Genomic DNA, 16,128 nt, shown 5'->3' on the forward strand with positions numbered 1-16,128 from the left:
GTTAACCTTGCGGAGCTGTTTTGCCTGCAGAGTATCACTTCCCTGAGGGTGATCAAGATAAAGAAACCCAACTTTCGTTTCGACTTCTGGGTATCTATTTTCATTTTTATATTAATTTGCTGAATACTTAAATGACCTGAAATACAATAAACGAGGAGATTCGTAAAATAATCACAGGTATAAATGCACTTTCGTTTTGATAAATATTTTGTTATTTCGTGAAATGTCAGATAAGTGATGTTTTGTGTTTTATGAATTTAGGTGCGTAAATTATGTTTAAATGTTAACAGGTTAAAATCTATGAGCACTTTCACTTTTTATCTGCGGTATATAGTCCCGGTAGACATATCTGGAACCGTAAGTCGCACTGAGCTGGTAAGTACAATGGTGTAGGTTTTTGTTTTGATTCAAAACCGTTACCCACTGGCACCAGACCAGAAAGAAAATGTCTCTGTGCATGTTATACCCACAGGTGGCAGTAACGTACCTAGGATACAGTATGGATCCATGAGCCATATGCACTTAAATTTACTACAATTATAATGTTTTCTTAGGGGAAAAATGACAAAAAGCCATTTTGAAAAAATTTTGCTCCTGTGACAATGAGCCATGAGAAAGGTGATCAAGAACAGTTTGACATGTGCATTGCTTCCAGGTCCGTTTTTTTTTTTCAAAACAATATTTCCTTATCAATGGTTGGCCGCCTTTTCGGCAAAAGATTAATCTTTCAGAAAAATCTTACTTCAAAACCCAGTTCCAAACCGTTAACGCATCACGAGCGAGCAACGGCATACGAAACGATAGTGATTTCTCCACCCGAAATGTAAACAAACAAAAACAGAATGCAAAATATTCACAGTTTTACGATAAAACTCGAAATGATGAATGAAATTCATCTTTGATATGATTTTGAATTTGAAATCATACATTGATATACATCTGTTCTGTTTATTTAATTCATTTTGCACATTTATGCTGCATATACACATTTTATCGTACACGTGTTGTAAAATGACGACTGACATACATTTTCACATCAGCCAATCCGAATGATTTTGTAATCTAGACCGGAACTTCACAAGGGAAGTTCAAGCAAGTTTTTTTGTGTAACGTTGAAAAAAACTATAAACTACGCGTTGTTTTTCTAAGATAAGAAGTATTGAAGAAATGTGACCGGTACACAATGGTAGATAAATTACCACTTGTTTAATATCCATAGTACACATTTACCGAACTGCGTGTTTTAGGTATGAAATGCGCGATTGAAATGGGTTAGTATATTTTCCCGTTCATGACCATGGTTCTTATAGAATACCTAGGGGTAGTGTATAACGTGTACAGAGGCATTTTCTTTCTGGTCTGGTGCCAGTGGTTACCGCTTAAACAGTTACCCTCGAGCCAGATATTCCCATCTGCATCTGCACTACAGCTAGTAAAAGAATCTTATAGTATAACAGTCCGTAAAATGTGCTATACTGACATATATGGCGGATATTTAAAGATACAAAGTTGTTTTTATTAAAATTACTGGGATATACGGAGCGAAGTACCTGATACATATGAATAAAGGGAAACATTACTGTTGCAAACAGTGAGATTGAGACATCTTTGGACATTGTTGTGTTTCTAATGTGATTATGCCATGTTCTTAAATAAGGTCAAATTTAGCTGTAAGGTCTGGTGAATGTAAAATCCCCTTTACTGAAAAATGGCACGGTGTTACAAAATCACCTTCACATTTTTGCAAGGTTATCATGACCCCCTTAATTCATGGAATTTAAAAGCATGCAGTAATATTGTGCATCTTTTATCAATGTTTATCACTATTTAAAATGAAATAAGAACAAAAATATATAAAACGTTTCTTAGTTGACAGAAGAAGGCAATTCTTTTTTAATTACAATTACGGGAAAAATCTTAGTATGTCATGCACTGTCCCCTATTGATCTTGGGGATTAGAAGGTCAGAGGTCAAGGTCACAGTGACATTAAATTTTATACTTAAAAAAGTCTCCGCTCAGTAATTAAAGAATGCTTTGTCCTTAAATCGTCACATTCCGTCATTAGATGACCGCTATAGTTTTGGAGTCAGTAGGTCACAGGTCAATGCCACAATGCCATTGAGACTGAAAAGTGGTTCAACTAATTGACTAAAGAATGCTTTGTCCTTAAGTTGTCAAACTTCATAGGATGATTGCCTGTGGTCAGTAGATGACCCCTGTAGTTTTGGGGTCAGTAGGTCACAGGTCAGTGTCACAATGTCATTAAGACTGAAAACTGGTTCCACTAATTGACTAAAGAATGCTTTGTCCTTTAGTCGTCAATCTTCATGGGATGATTAGGCCTATCTAACTAAAGAACACTTTGGCCTTCATAGGATTTTAACCTGTGATCATTAGATGACTGTTTTGGAGATAAGAAGATCAAAGGTTAAGATCACAGTGACGTTGAGACTGAAAATGGTTTAAGCCCTATGAATAAAGAACGCTTTGACTGTCAGCCTTCTTAGAGTGGTTGCCTGTAGTCAGTAGATGACCCCTGATGTTTTTAGATTTTTTGGTCAAAGGTAAACGTCACAACATACAAAATTACGTACCCACTTGCCAAAGGCAGGCCATCAAAGGCACAGGCACGGGTCCAGTGTATATTTTTTGTTTAATATAAAAAATCCTTTTTTTACACAAATATACTTTTTATATGTTAGTCAAATGAAAAAAATCGATGACCAAAAATCCGGTCACAGTATCATATACATTGAAAAGGTGAAATACATATACATTGAAAAGGTGAACTATGCGAGCGTAACGCTATGGGAAGCTACTCGGCAAACTTGTAGAACATTCCAACACTTGCAGCCGCTACCTGCATGATCGCACCTTCGAAACATTTAAAGCCTTCCATAAATACTAAACTGACTCCATAAATTGCTTTGAAATACACAGTACAAGTCTCTACGAGCAAAATAATTCAGTTATCCTCGGCGATTTCAGCTGCCAAACAAAGTGATAAAAACCAGGAACACGTCCGCTATCCGAAACGAAATTGCCGGGGATAACTGAAATATTTCGCTCGTAGAGACTTGTACTGTGTATTTCAAAGCAATGATACTGTGACATTATACTTTATGATACTGTGACTACTGTGACCGGATGTTTGGTCATTGATTTTTTTTCATTTGACTAACATATAAAAAGTATATTTGTGTGAAAAAAGGGATCTTTTATATCAAACAAAAAGTATACGCTGGACCCGTGCCTGTGATCAAAGGGGGCATATGTGTTTTACAAACAATTCTAATATGACTAGCAATGCTTAAATCATCACAACGATATTATGTTGACTTCACGACGACGTGATATTTAGCGCTATGTACGCATCGAGAAATAGCGCTTTCAAATTTGATCAAATATTTCACTTTAAAACACGTTTAAAACGATCTGTCGCATAGCACAACTGTCTTGATTGATTTACAGTAATTCGTTGTGCAGAATAATTCGCCGTCATTTGCGCTTTAACTGAACTATTTGGTGACTTAACTTTTAAGTACACGAGTGTTTCTAATCAATACTGACTTGAAATAACTGAATCACTTTGTTTTTATTTTTAATATCAGTATCATCCTTTATAATACCGTGTTCAGACTACGTTTTTAATCCTACATTAACTTGGGTTTATTTTTTAAACTCGTTTGCGTCCACACTATATGTGGTGTAAAACGTGAATTTTGTAAAGGTCAAGTGGTTTCCATAATGTAGCATTAAAACTACCTCGGGAGGTGGTTTTAATACTTCATTAAAAAGAAATGCTATATTATTTTACAAATGTGAACGCAAATTTGGGTTATAACTGGTTTTACAATCCCAAATCCACAGATCTTACCTTTTGGAGGAAGAATACCATGTGTTTCTTTGTAACCTTTCTTGTTTGCTTATTGCAAGATATTTGTTAACTTCAAACATTGCATGTATATATTTAAACCACATTTCTTTGCTTAGTGTGGACGCAAACTAGATTATATTTTGATGGGTTTTGAATGTCAAATACCAATTATAGCCAATTAGTGCCTAATAAAAATAAAACCGTTCTGCTAGTGTGAACACGGTATAAGTGATATAATAAAATCACTATTTAAATTCATTTCCACGTCCCCATTCTTTTGAGGGGTGGGTGGGGGGAACTTAGATTTGCCCTTGTCCGTACGCATCCCGGCCCGTCCGTCCGGATGTCTGCCCGTCCGAAATTCTTGTCGTGCAAATCTCAGGGGTATTTGACTTAGGGTCATTAAACCTCACATGAGTGCTATTTAGCATGTGAAGTTGTGCACCTGGTGTTCTGTTTTGGATTCCACTCAGCCAGACAAGACTTATGTTCCTTACACACAAAGTTCTTTGTGTTGCATATTTTTTTTTAAAGATATTTGAACTTAAGTCATGAACCTTCGATTGAATATCATTCTTTATGTGAATTTATGCTGGATTTTTATCCACTCTGCAAGACCAGAATTGTGATATCGCACTCGAAAGTCAGCAATAATATATTTTATTATTTACCTGTATAAATTCTGTCAAAAGAACAGGCTGAAAATAAGCCGTATTATACCTTCCAAAAATCCCGTATTGTACCTCCCGCATTGTATGTTGCCGGACTACTTTCATAAATATGCATGAGCTGGCACAGTTATATAATTAGCGCACACATAAACATCACTCATTTCATTTTAACATCAACAGACATTTCAGATTTCGTTCGATTACAAATAAACAAACAAAAAGACCGATGTATATAATAAAAGGGTCATTACAACAGTAGCTCGATCTGAGATTTTGTATCCGGGTCTCGTGGATTTTGCAAGGAGGGATCACACTCGGCGCATGCGCGCCTCGTGAGATCCGATCTGGCAAAATCCACTCGAGCCGAATACAGCATCCCAGCTCGAGCTACTGTTATAATAACACTATTTTATATCACCGGCATCTAAAATATTACCGATTAATCTCCCCGTCAAAAAATGTAATATCAAAAACCACTGTGTACGAAAACGTAAATTATTTCATCCTGATACATATTCTATATTCTTTATCCTAAATATAATTCCAGGTATAACTAAAACGTACAGATGGGAGGAAAGTTGACAGATAAAGACATGGACCAGTTAGAACAATGGATAGGTACAGGTCCTAAAACATTCACACTGCTCTATGCTATCACAAGAGATGGATGTAACGCTACAACCTTCCATCAGAAATGTGACAACCAGGGAGCTACTGTCACGGTGCTGTATAACCAACAGGGATCTCTGTATGGAGGATATGCTCCTGTCAGCTGGGCCAGTAGCGGTGGATACGTGAATAACACCATTGCTTTCCTGTATCAGCTGAGATTTAACGGAAATGACAAAACTACAAAGTTTACATTAAAACCAGCACATTATCAGCATGCACTTCAGGACAGCCAAGGCTACGGTCCAACTTTCGGTGGTGGTCATGACCTCCATACCTTTGCAAACACAGTAAACAGCTCCGGTACATACTTTACCTTGAACGGCTATATGAATATAGGACACAGCTACGACAATCAGGGTATCACAAAAGACCAGATTAACAACGGTAACATGAACGTTACTGAACTCGAGGTGTACAAGGTTGCAGGTAAAATATGATTTAATGTTCACATGTGGCTGTTTCCAAGTAAAGTAGCAATGAGGACATCCAATGTTTGGATTGAAAAGGTCTCAACTTACTCAATTCATTTGAAACTTACTGAAATTACAACATAAAATACGTATTGAATTTTTAAAACATTCCAAGCCCAGATGTTTCAAGTATTTCTTTCTTTAAACCATAACATTTGCTTAAACAATATCATTAAAAAATTTGTATCAACGAGCCAATCCGCAGTATTATGAAATATATTAGAACACAGGCGTTTGAAGCTCAGTGCATGTTAACTGCCCTGCTTGATAAACAGTATATGATAGCTATGAGAGGTTCTGTTTTGATTTATGTTTTAACCTAAACAGAAAATAAAGCAAGGATAATTGCTAATGAACGAATTTTGACTTTGACCACAAAACCCGGCCGAAAATGTCTATACTTCTGAAACAATTTGTGTTATTTTAATTTAGATCGTTTTACGATTTGTGTGTCATTTTTATTAGATTAGACATTAATTAATTAATTTATTTATTAATTAATTAATTTATTTATTTATCATTTTTATATGAAATAAGTTTTCAGAACAAATTGCAGCCGTTTTCTTTTGTAAATCCTACGTACTCCTTCTATTTGAGCAGACTTTATAAATCCTTGTCTCGATTGATTATTTTAGATTAATTAAAAACCATACAGCCAAGTAGGACATTTACTCAAACTTGATTTAATATAAATGGAAACAGTTTCTATTGTTTCACATTTATCAAATATAAATAAACAACTTGGTGCGTTAGCAAAAACAGAAAAAGATCGCGTAACAATTTATTGAGCAATTTTTTAAGCTATAAGATAAGTTTTGTTCCATTTGCAGATGGCAAAAGGAATCCGACTCAAGAAAATAAGCCCTGGCGAAAAACTAAAGTTTGGAATGAAAAGGCAAGTTACAAGCATTTATATTCAGACTGGAACTCATGATCATAAAAGTGGCTTCACCATGGACCCCCACCCACATTTGTGTGAGTGTGTGTGTGGGGTGGGGGGGGGGGCTTCAATTTGTCTTTAGCCCGTACTTTTGTCCATCCATCAGAATGTCCGTTTGTCCGCCTGTCCGAATTTATGTCGTGCATATCTCAAAAGATATTTTACCTTGAATCATGAAACATTATAGGATTGTTATTCAACATGTCAAGTTGTGCAAATGGGCTTTTGTTTGGTAATGTATGAACAGAGTTATGACTCTTGACATAGTTAAAAAAATATGCATTATTGGGCCTAAAAGTTTGTGTCGCACATATCTAATAATATTTGACCTAGACTCAATATTATTCATAATGTGAAATTGTGTATCCTGGGGGTGTTGTTGAATGGGATTTCAATTAGCCAGACCAGAGTCACTGTCCTTGACATAGTCAAAATATGCATTAAAGGCCTAAACGTTTGTGTCACACATATTATATGACATATATCAAAACGGATTTCACCTAGAGGCATGAAACGGTATAGGAATATCATTCAGCCTGTGAAGTTGTGCACCTGGGGTTTTGTTTCGGATTTCACTCAGTGAGACCAGAGCTGTGGCCCTTGACTTAGTCAAAAATATGAATAAGAGGTTTGTGTCGCGTGTGACCTGGAGTTATGAAACTTAATATGAATATTTCTTCAGCATGTGAAGTTATGTATCTTGGGCTTTACTTTGAATTTCGATCGGTTGCCATGACAACACATTGGCGTAGGAGCGATCTTGAAGTTGGTGTAGGTGTGTGTGTGGGGGGGGGGGGGGGGAATGGGGGATGGCACCCAGCTAAACCTACCCATATAGATACAAGTTTATCCGAATGCTCTGTGAGATTGGCTGTTTTTCTTTCTTTACTGTTATTTCTGAGGAAATTTTGTTCTTTGGGTCAAAAATTGTTTGTGGGGTGAAGCATCTGCACCCCATCCAAAGATAATATGGACGTTGACTTAGGTTTGCATTGTCAGCAAGTACACTTGTTGTAACATATGACCGTTCATTGACAGTGAAGCTATACATTAAGTTTTCTTAATATATATTAAATATGATATTGTCTTATGTATTAATTTCAATTTTGGAGAATTTCTGCAATTGACGTAGAAGCTGTGGCGTATTTTCTGTTTGTCTGTTAAAGTTGATTAAGTCACTAATTTGCAGCAATTTAATTCATTATTTTTATTACATGACTATTTGAAGTTCTTAGACGAACTCACTGAGGACATCGTAGCTTTCAAACCATTAGAAGACTTGAAGGTGAAGGACGCACGTATCTTGATGATCGGTCCAGTTGGAGCCGGAAAGTCTAGTTTTTATAATACTGTCAACTCTATATTCCGCGGCCGTATTACACAGAGAGCGGGCAGTGGTAGTGCAGAACAGAGTCTTACAACTGCCGTATGTATTTACACCGTATAATTATTTGATCCTGTTCGCATTTATTTTGCTTAATTTCATGTGACCTTGTTTAAAAGTGCCATAAGAATCATAAAACAGTTACTCAACAATCGTCGATATACATCGGCATTGTGGACACACATTAGCTGACAACACTAACTTTGTATCAAGACTTTGATTTTATACTGGTCATCCTTTACAGCATATATACAGATATTACATCAGTGTGAAAGCTATATCACTAAAGAATTGTCCGGAAAAAAGAATCGCAAATGTAATCAGTAATTGCATTTACCGAACAATATTTATGCCCCAGGAAGTAAAGGGGGTATTTCGCTTTGGTCCGTCGTTAGATCATTTGTTTCCAATAGAAAAAAAATGAAAACGCTTGGGTCAACGGATGACTAAATTCATATGGTGATTGACTGTGGTTTGTACATGACACCATGAGGTTGTTTCAGTAGGTCAATGTCACAGAAATCTCGAGACTGAAAACAGTTTCGACCAATTACTTGGGTGCGGTCGTCAAACTTTAAAAGTATACTTTTTTGTAACTGCATAGTCGTTCATAGATACATCCAAGCTCAAGGTCACATTGACATTGAAATTGAAAACGTTTCCGATCAATACCTGGAGAATCTATGACCGTCGTATTTCGCATGTCAAACATTTAGGTGACCCGAGTTCAATAAAAGGAGAACCCTTCAGCCTACTGCCGTTACGGTTTAAAGGATTTTTTTTGTTATCGGTAGATTAAGGGTCAAGGGCACAATGATACAGTGGTTCAGTACAATATCAGAATGTCAAACTTCTTAGGACGGTTGATGAATTATATTGTTTGGAGGTCAGTAGATCTTATGTCAAGGCCACATTGACCTGGAGACTTTAAACGGCATCCGTTTTATAAGATGAGAAAACTGGATTAGAGATTGGCAGTACGTCAAAGATCAAGGTCACAGAGATCGGTTTTTGGAAACTTCGGCTACGGCAGTCAACCTTTATGATTTGTTTACTTGTGGTCAATTGATGATCCTTATTGTTATGGGGGTCTAAGATTGGTGTCACATTGGCAATGAGACTGAAAATTACATACATAGGCAATCACGGAGGCAAAATTATGTGTTTTATAATATAATGCATTATAGTTCTGTGGTGTCAGATAATTTAGTTAAAAGTTTAAATGCCCAAGACAGTAGCTCAAACGGTTATGGTTAGGGTCCGCACAAAGGTCATAATTTATATAAAGACAGTAAATAATCAAGTGGGGAACAAATTCATATCTTCTGTCAAAAATTCTTTTAACAATGTATTCCAAAATTGACGGACGAGTCTATGACTCCCTTCAGAATAGTTTTTAAAGAGTTTATTTACTATTTCTAGTACACACCCTACAAAGTGAAAGTGAGATCTGGTGCAACGTTGAACTTCCGGTTGTGTGATACACGTGGTCTAGAAGAGTCACAAGGCCTTGATGTGATGGAGTGTAACTACCTGTTAGATGGCAACATTCCAAACTATTATCAGGTATACAGTTCCAGACATGATCAGTCAGTTGGAAATAATTGATTTACATGTAAGCGGAATTCAATACGAGGGGTGTTCAAAAACTACGCGCAAAAGTGCTCTAATATCTTTATTTCTGGTCCTAGTTTGCTAAAATTTCAAAATATGATTGATAAAAATATGTTAAATGTGAATATTAAAGTTGTAGATTTCAGAATGTGCACATTATTTATTTATCCTCTCAAAAGCAACGTCATTACCTCTAAAGCGAACCAACGCAATTATTACTTGTGATTACAAATGGTTAAATGTCGTCTGGACAGCGAGTTGTCGGCATTATTCTCCTGACCACTTTTAAATCTCCCGTCCACTTATGAAATGTTGTTTTCTTCAATGTATTGACTCCAAAATCTTATGCAGCATAACATTTGTCTTTAATTCAAAACACAAGATGTTACCTAATCTGCTAATGTCTCCGTTCAACACTGATTTTCAAGCGATGACCGACGAAATATGCCTGCCAAACATTTTAGTAATGTTGCATATATAACTTAACATTATGAGGGTAATGCTTACATTTAACGTTAATATCCACTTGATTTAAGAAAAGATAGCTTAAAAAATAGGTGAATGACTAGTAATGTTTTAGTGAAAGACATAGAATTGGACCGGTTGACGTCACATGACGTTGTCATGGGGACTAGCATTTACTTATAAATTGTCCACAGAAAATTAGGTTTTGACATATTAACTAAGTATTCTCTAATCTACAATATGTAACAGTTTCATTGATTTCTGATTATATATGAAGAAAAAACAACGCTTTTCCGGGTATTTATTGAACACCACTCATATAAAACATAGATAGCATTATACCAGAAAACTAGATTTTATTGTACCGGTAAGACACGCTAGATGGCTTGCATCTTGGCATTTATTGACTAAAGAGTGTGAGCCATGAGAACTAAAATGTAGCAAACTATTGTGGACATCATGATGGTTAACACAATAAAATCTATAAGAATATTTTCTAGAAGCACAGAACGCACCCAAACCAAATAAAAACAGATGCAGTTCATGCGGGATGATGAAATGTGCAACACCCTTCATGCGCCTTATCTCCGTGTCATCTGATCGCAGTCAAACATCGTCTCGCTGTGTTACGAGATAACCTTAGGACGGCCAGCACATATTTATGCAATCTCGCCAGGCATATGTATGTTTTTGACAACACAGAATATGACGTCAATCGACCTTCAGCTATTTCCGGAAGTAAATAAAATGAAAGTAGAAATGCTAAACTTGAAAACGAAAGTCGCATTTTGATTCGTAGATAGTCAGGGGTCACGCGCAGGGGTCACCCCGTCTAAATGTATGCGCGTGGACTTCTTTTTTTTTTTTTTTTTTTTTGCTATTGAGGAGCCAATTTTCAGCACTTTATTACGAATTGAAATTACCTGGGCTTTAGTACAGCATGTCAGCTTTTAATCTATGAAAAAATATTTGAGCTCTGGATAAACAGAAATCCCACAGGGGTCCGTAACGGACCAAGGGTACATTGATAATTTTGGAACTTCATCAAATCGCTCAAAATGTCATTTTTGATGTTGTCTGAGAGTGTCAGTATATGCCTCAGATGTAAGATATAACCGTATTTGAGAGCTGCAGACCTAGACATTTCAGAAATATTTTCAAAATAAGTTTCGTGTAATAAATGTTGTTTCTACGGAAGCGTGAAAGGGCCATCAGACGCTAATACGTTTTAGTACGTTAAGGCTGCGGAAAGGATATGGTGTTCCTCCTGCTAGGGATAACTGTGACTCATTTGTTGACAACAATGACGTAGTTTACATTGATTATATTTTTTTATATTCAAGTTTAATCCGGCCAAACCAATCAATCCTAAGAGCCAGGGTTTCAAGGCAAAGCCTACACCTGATGACATGATAACGTGCGCACTGTTTGTACTGGATGCAACAACGCTTGAGGTGGTGTCTACAAAACTTATAGAGAAAATGAAAAGCTTCCAGACCTTGATGAATCAGAAAGGTGAGCCTGAAGCATAATGCATTATCAGTATGTTGGCTTATCATAGTAAGTGTATATATATTTTTTCAATGCTATTTGTAACGCAATATACAACTTCTGTTAATCACGGGTGGTAAACACGCAATCAAATTCCCGCTGGGAATACGCTTAAAATGGGTTGCGCGACGTCCGGTGCTGGTGTTGCGCGTAAAAAAAGACGAAATTGAGGTATGTGAAGTTATGATTTTGCTTAGTATAAGACAAGAATATTTTTTCTCGAAAAAATGAAAATGCTATTCGACACAAATATAACAATACATTATATATATAAAATATCTGTTTTGTAATTTATGATTCGGCTCTATTATCACAAAAACTCTGGCGACACGAAGCGTGAAAAAAGTATGAAATCAACAAAAATGGCAGTTTCTGACCTCATATGCCTAATCTGAGGACATCTGATGCTTTTTATGATAACTCAACTGTTATAAAGTAACGGATATCAAAATCCTGCTTACGGGGACATAATTGATAAAAAATCATCGGGAATGGGGTTGCGCACTGGGAATGGAGTTGCTCGTATACATCATACTGTATATATTGTATACGCGCAACTCCATTCCCGGTGCGCAACCCCAATTCCGATTGTTTCTTTTGCCAATATTTTTCCCAAAAGCAACATTTCATCCAAGTGTATGCAATATACATGAATGTTTTAAACGTGTTTGATCATTAGAAGCGTCACATTTCCAGAAAGAAGGCACAAGAGTTAGAAAATTTGCATTTTTCATGATTCCACACTTTTTTGACAGATCGAGCCAGCAGAGTTTTCATGATATCAGGGCTGATTCTTAAATTAATAATTTGGTTTTTCAAACATATGATCTTTATTCATTTTTGTGTCGAATAGCATTTTGCTTTTTTTTCGAAAACACTCGTAAATATGTCATTATTTACAAAAAATACCAGCAGCGGAAGTCGCGCAACCCATTTTAAGCGTATTCCCAGTGGGAATTGGACTGCACGTTTACCACCCGTGTTAATGTTGAAAGAGGTTGTGCGTGCATGAAAAGATATGTTATTGTCATTTTTGTTTAAATACAGTAATAAACGCAGCATTTTGTTTGTTTTGCAGGAGTACCCCAGATCATACTCCTTACAAAGGTTGATAAGTTATGTAAAGACGTCCAGGCGGACGTTTCCTCTACCTACAAGAGTCACACTGTCGAACAGCACGTGGATAAAGCAGCACAGTTGTTGGGACTACCACGTGCTAACGTACTACCGGTGAAGAACTATGAAAACGAGTTAGAACTCGATGATAATGTCAACATCCTTGCTCTGCTATCACTACGACAGATTTTATATCTGGCAGAAGATTTCATGGAAAATATGTTGGAGAAAAGGAATGATGAGGAAACGGAGATGGAAAATCTGAAACTAGAAAACTGACCTGAGGTTCAACGGCTTGATACATTAATTTCATAAGCTCATAAAATACATAATAATAATAAAGAGCAAACTGTTTTGAAATATCAAAGTAGACACTTCGATATGTTACGTTTATTATTATTTATACAAGTCTGTTCATGTACAAAAACGTTTCATGTTTAATATCTATTGTCAGCATTTGCAATTACAAGTTTTGCTGAAATTGTTTGTTATAGGCTGTTCAATAAAATAAAGATACATTTTAGCGTATCATTCATTACATCATGCGATCTAAAATGAATTACATCAATATTTCATAATTAAATGGCATCATTGCAAACATATAACTATTATAAGCAACGTCAAATATATGCATGAAGGCAAGTATAGAAATCCCGGAAGTAGTTTTTAAAAGATTCCATTTTCGTTTGCACAAATTAAACGTGAAGTAACCCAAAAGGTGAGATTGCTTCCAAATGTTTACAAATGTTTTACAAGTTTATCATCATCATGTGTCTGTGTTGAATCAGGGACAACCTGAACAATGTGAGGGACACTTCAGACCACTTATGGCCTGGACCATATTTCTGAAAGTTCTAGACCACTATTTACTTAGTCAAAAGGAAGTGTCTAGCCGTCTGGTGACCGGACGCCTAGCCTGCTTTCTAGCCGTTTGGTAACTGGACGGCTAGCAAACCCTCAGGGGATTTTCTACCCATCTGGTAATAGATTTCCTAATGAATTAGTAATGCATTTATATAGTTTTAATGTTATTTACTTAAGGTGGTATCACGTTTTGAATTTACGGTGAATAACAAAAAACCAATTTAAAGAATATTTGGTTCTTTCCAAAAACTGTTATCTTATGATTCAACCAAATAGTTTCATTTGTCTACCAGAAAGGAACAATTCTTATCAGGATTCTCGCCAGGCTATTATCGCCTGTCGCGTGCGACATGCCTTCTGACTTTGAGTTGTATATTTGACATCCCTTATTTCCCCCGTCATCCCTTAATTGCCGAAGCGACATGTCATAAAATCCAATAAACACCCCGATTAATCCGTTAGTGTATTCGAAAAGCTTCCACGTGCTTACCCGATAGTTTAGGTAAAGCGATGCCAGTTAAGATAACCGATAAACCAATGACAGCTTCCTATGTGGAACGTGTGACGTAAATTTCATCGAAGCTCCGCCTTTAAATCCTTTGACAGGCGGTATCTTGTGATGTGTACATGAAAGTGACTGTTTTCGCAAGTTTTAAGATTATACATGTCATTAGATATAATGACAGATGATTCAACAATTATCGCCCGAATATTTTTCGCAATCAAGGAAAGACCGTCCAAATATTTTTCGCAATCAAGGAAAGACAATGTAAGGAATTAAGTCAAAAATTGTGCAACACGGTAAAATGCTTTGAACAATTATCGCCATAATATTAATGTTTTTCACATGTATGAAATGTGTTTTCTCGGGCGGAATATCGAAAAGACAATGCAAGAATTAATGTTTTCTGTCGTCACTTTCAAAATAGAACTTTTAGAGAAAAGTTTGAAATACCCTCCGTGCATTATTTCATCACGAACGGACACTTTGGTAGAACCACCGACCTTCCGTAAGCCCTCACATGAAGAATTTAACGCCCCGAGTGAGGCTCGAACCCACATCGATGAGGGGCAAGTGATTTGAAGTCAGCGACCTTAACCACTCGGCCACGGTCACAGTTTCAGAATCCCTCCCAGCCACGCCGAATGGCCAAAGGAAATCGGGCATTGATCCAAAATGGAAACCAGCGTTTCCCTGGATGACAGTCTCAGATTGTGTTGTTTTACATGTATGTACAACAAACAGTGGACATTTTCAAAAACTTAAAATGGATAAGTTTTCAGGAAATAAACTCCACAGGAATAGAAGACATAAACTTTAAACAAATAGATCTGTGTGCAGTGCTAAAATTGTGTTGTTTTATTTACAATAAATAGTAAATGAACATTTTTAGCAACTTAAAATTGATAAACTTTTAATTCAATGTCATTCAGCAAATAAACTCCATAGGATCTTTTATGACCCAATATCTTTATTTGTTCTTGTTGTGCATGTAAATGATGCTTATTAATCACTGAAAATACCACTATGTTTTCACTCTGAAATGCACCAGAATGCACCAAAATGAGTTGTAATCACACAAAATTTTCTGGGGTAACCCCCATGCCGGGAGGGGACACTCCTCCCGCACCCACCCCTTTGTTCATCAAAAAATATCCTTCTGCAACATGCCTTCAAAAAATCCTGGCTAGAACCCTGCTTATATCTTAATATTGAGGTTTGGTACTTTTTAATATTACAGACAATAAACTTTAGAAAACAATAGAAATTCATACACGACTTCGGTGAGCTCAGCAAAGCAATTCCAGGCACGAATATTAATGTGAAATGTACAGTAAGTTACAGTGTACTACAATATCCTACAATGATACTTACAAAATCAATGCATTTGCAGAATAGAGAGAAAAAATAATTTTGACAGCTCGTGAAAACTAATGACAAATTTTGACAGGTATATGATAACTCGTGACCTAATTAAATTTTTTCTGTTATTTCTAACTTCCAAGTTTGATTTTCTTAAAAATGGGTCGTCTACATGTATATTGTAGCTTACAAGTCGTGAATTAAAACAATTTAAGAATATATTGTTACCTTACTGTCGTTTTGTCTATTCAATAAAATCTGAAAAGTAGATCCCTCAGAAGCACTGAGAACAAGGCAAACAGTGAAAATTGCAGACTCAGTTTGATTGAGTCTGTTCATGAGCAGTAATGGATATTGCAACACTGCCAACGCCTCCTAGCACCGACTTATGCAGTATTCAATCTTCAAATCTAGATGAGTTGAAATCAATGATCCCGAAGCACCAGATAATATAACAACACTGAGATGAAGTCGGGGTGACTTTTTACGGCCGCCACACAGCACTTAACACCTGCTGTTGTGAAGTAGATAAAATCTGAAAAGTAGATCCCTCAGAAGCACCTAGAACAAGGCAAACAGTGAAAATTGCAGACTAGGTTTGATTAGTCTGTTCATGAGCAGTAATGGAAAATACAACAC

The 16,128-nt window shown here is 36.4% G+C and overlaps 2 protein-coding genes across 4 annotated transcripts in view; both read left to right on the forward strand.

Annotated features, from left to right (window-relative positions):
* LOC123526273 (interferon-induced protein 44-like) lies at nt 1-13,281 on the forward strand. Of its 3 annotated transcripts, none has more exons than XM_053520818.1 (7): nt 1-90; nt 5,097-5,647; nt 6,522-6,586; nt 7,860-8,057; nt 9,438-9,581; nt 11,438-11,609; nt 12,724-13,281. In XM_053520818.1, exons 2-7 carry the CDS (start codon nt 5,116-5,118, stop codon nt 13,038-13,040), a joined length of 1,428 nt encoding a protein of 475 aa, XP_053376793.1. In that variant the 5' UTR covers nt 1-90; nt 5,097-5,115; the 3' UTR covers nt 13,041-13,281. The 3 variants fall into 3 exon arrangements, with proteins under 3 accessions (XP_053376793.1, XP_053376785.1, XP_053376779.1); XM_053520810.1 differs by having other exon boundaries at nt 60-177; XM_053520804.1 differs by lacking the exon at nt 1-90 and adding an exon at nt 257-375.
* Nucleotides 13,143-16,128, forward strand: part of LOC123526237 (uncharacterized) — a 15,928-nt gene continuing 12,942 nt past the window's right edge. The window contains exons 1-2 of the mRNA XM_053529575.1: nt 13,143-13,169; nt 13,435-13,479. Coding sequence (XP_053385550.1) covers nt 13,143-13,169; nt 13,435-13,479 — 72 coding nt within the window. The remainder of the gene's footprint in view (nt 13,170-13,434; nt 13,480-16,128) is intronic.

Source organism: Mercenaria mercenaria, chromosome 1, assembly GCF_021730395.1.
Source record: "Mercenaria mercenaria strain notata chromosome 1, MADL_Memer_1, whole genome shotgun sequence".
In the NCBI taxonomy this organism is placed as follows: Eukaryota; Metazoa; Mollusca; class Bivalvia; order Venerida; family Veneridae; genus Mercenaria; species Mercenaria mercenaria.

What these genes read in the sequence shown, in the direction of transcription:
- LOC123526273 (XM_053520818.1), top strand. Translation starts at nt 5,116, where the DNA reads ATGGGAGGAAAGTTGACAGATAAAGACATGGACCAGTTAGAACAATGG. An exon ending in CGAGGTGTACAAGGTTGCAG is followed by an intron (nt 5,648 to 6,521) that starts GTAAAATATGAT and finishes TTCCATTTGCAG; the next exon opens with ATGGCAAAAGGAATCCGACT. An exon ending in ACATTCCAAACTATTATCAG is followed by an intron (nt 9,582 to 11,437) that starts GTATACAGTTCC and finishes TTTATATTCAAG; the next exon opens with TTTAATCCGGCCAAACCAAT.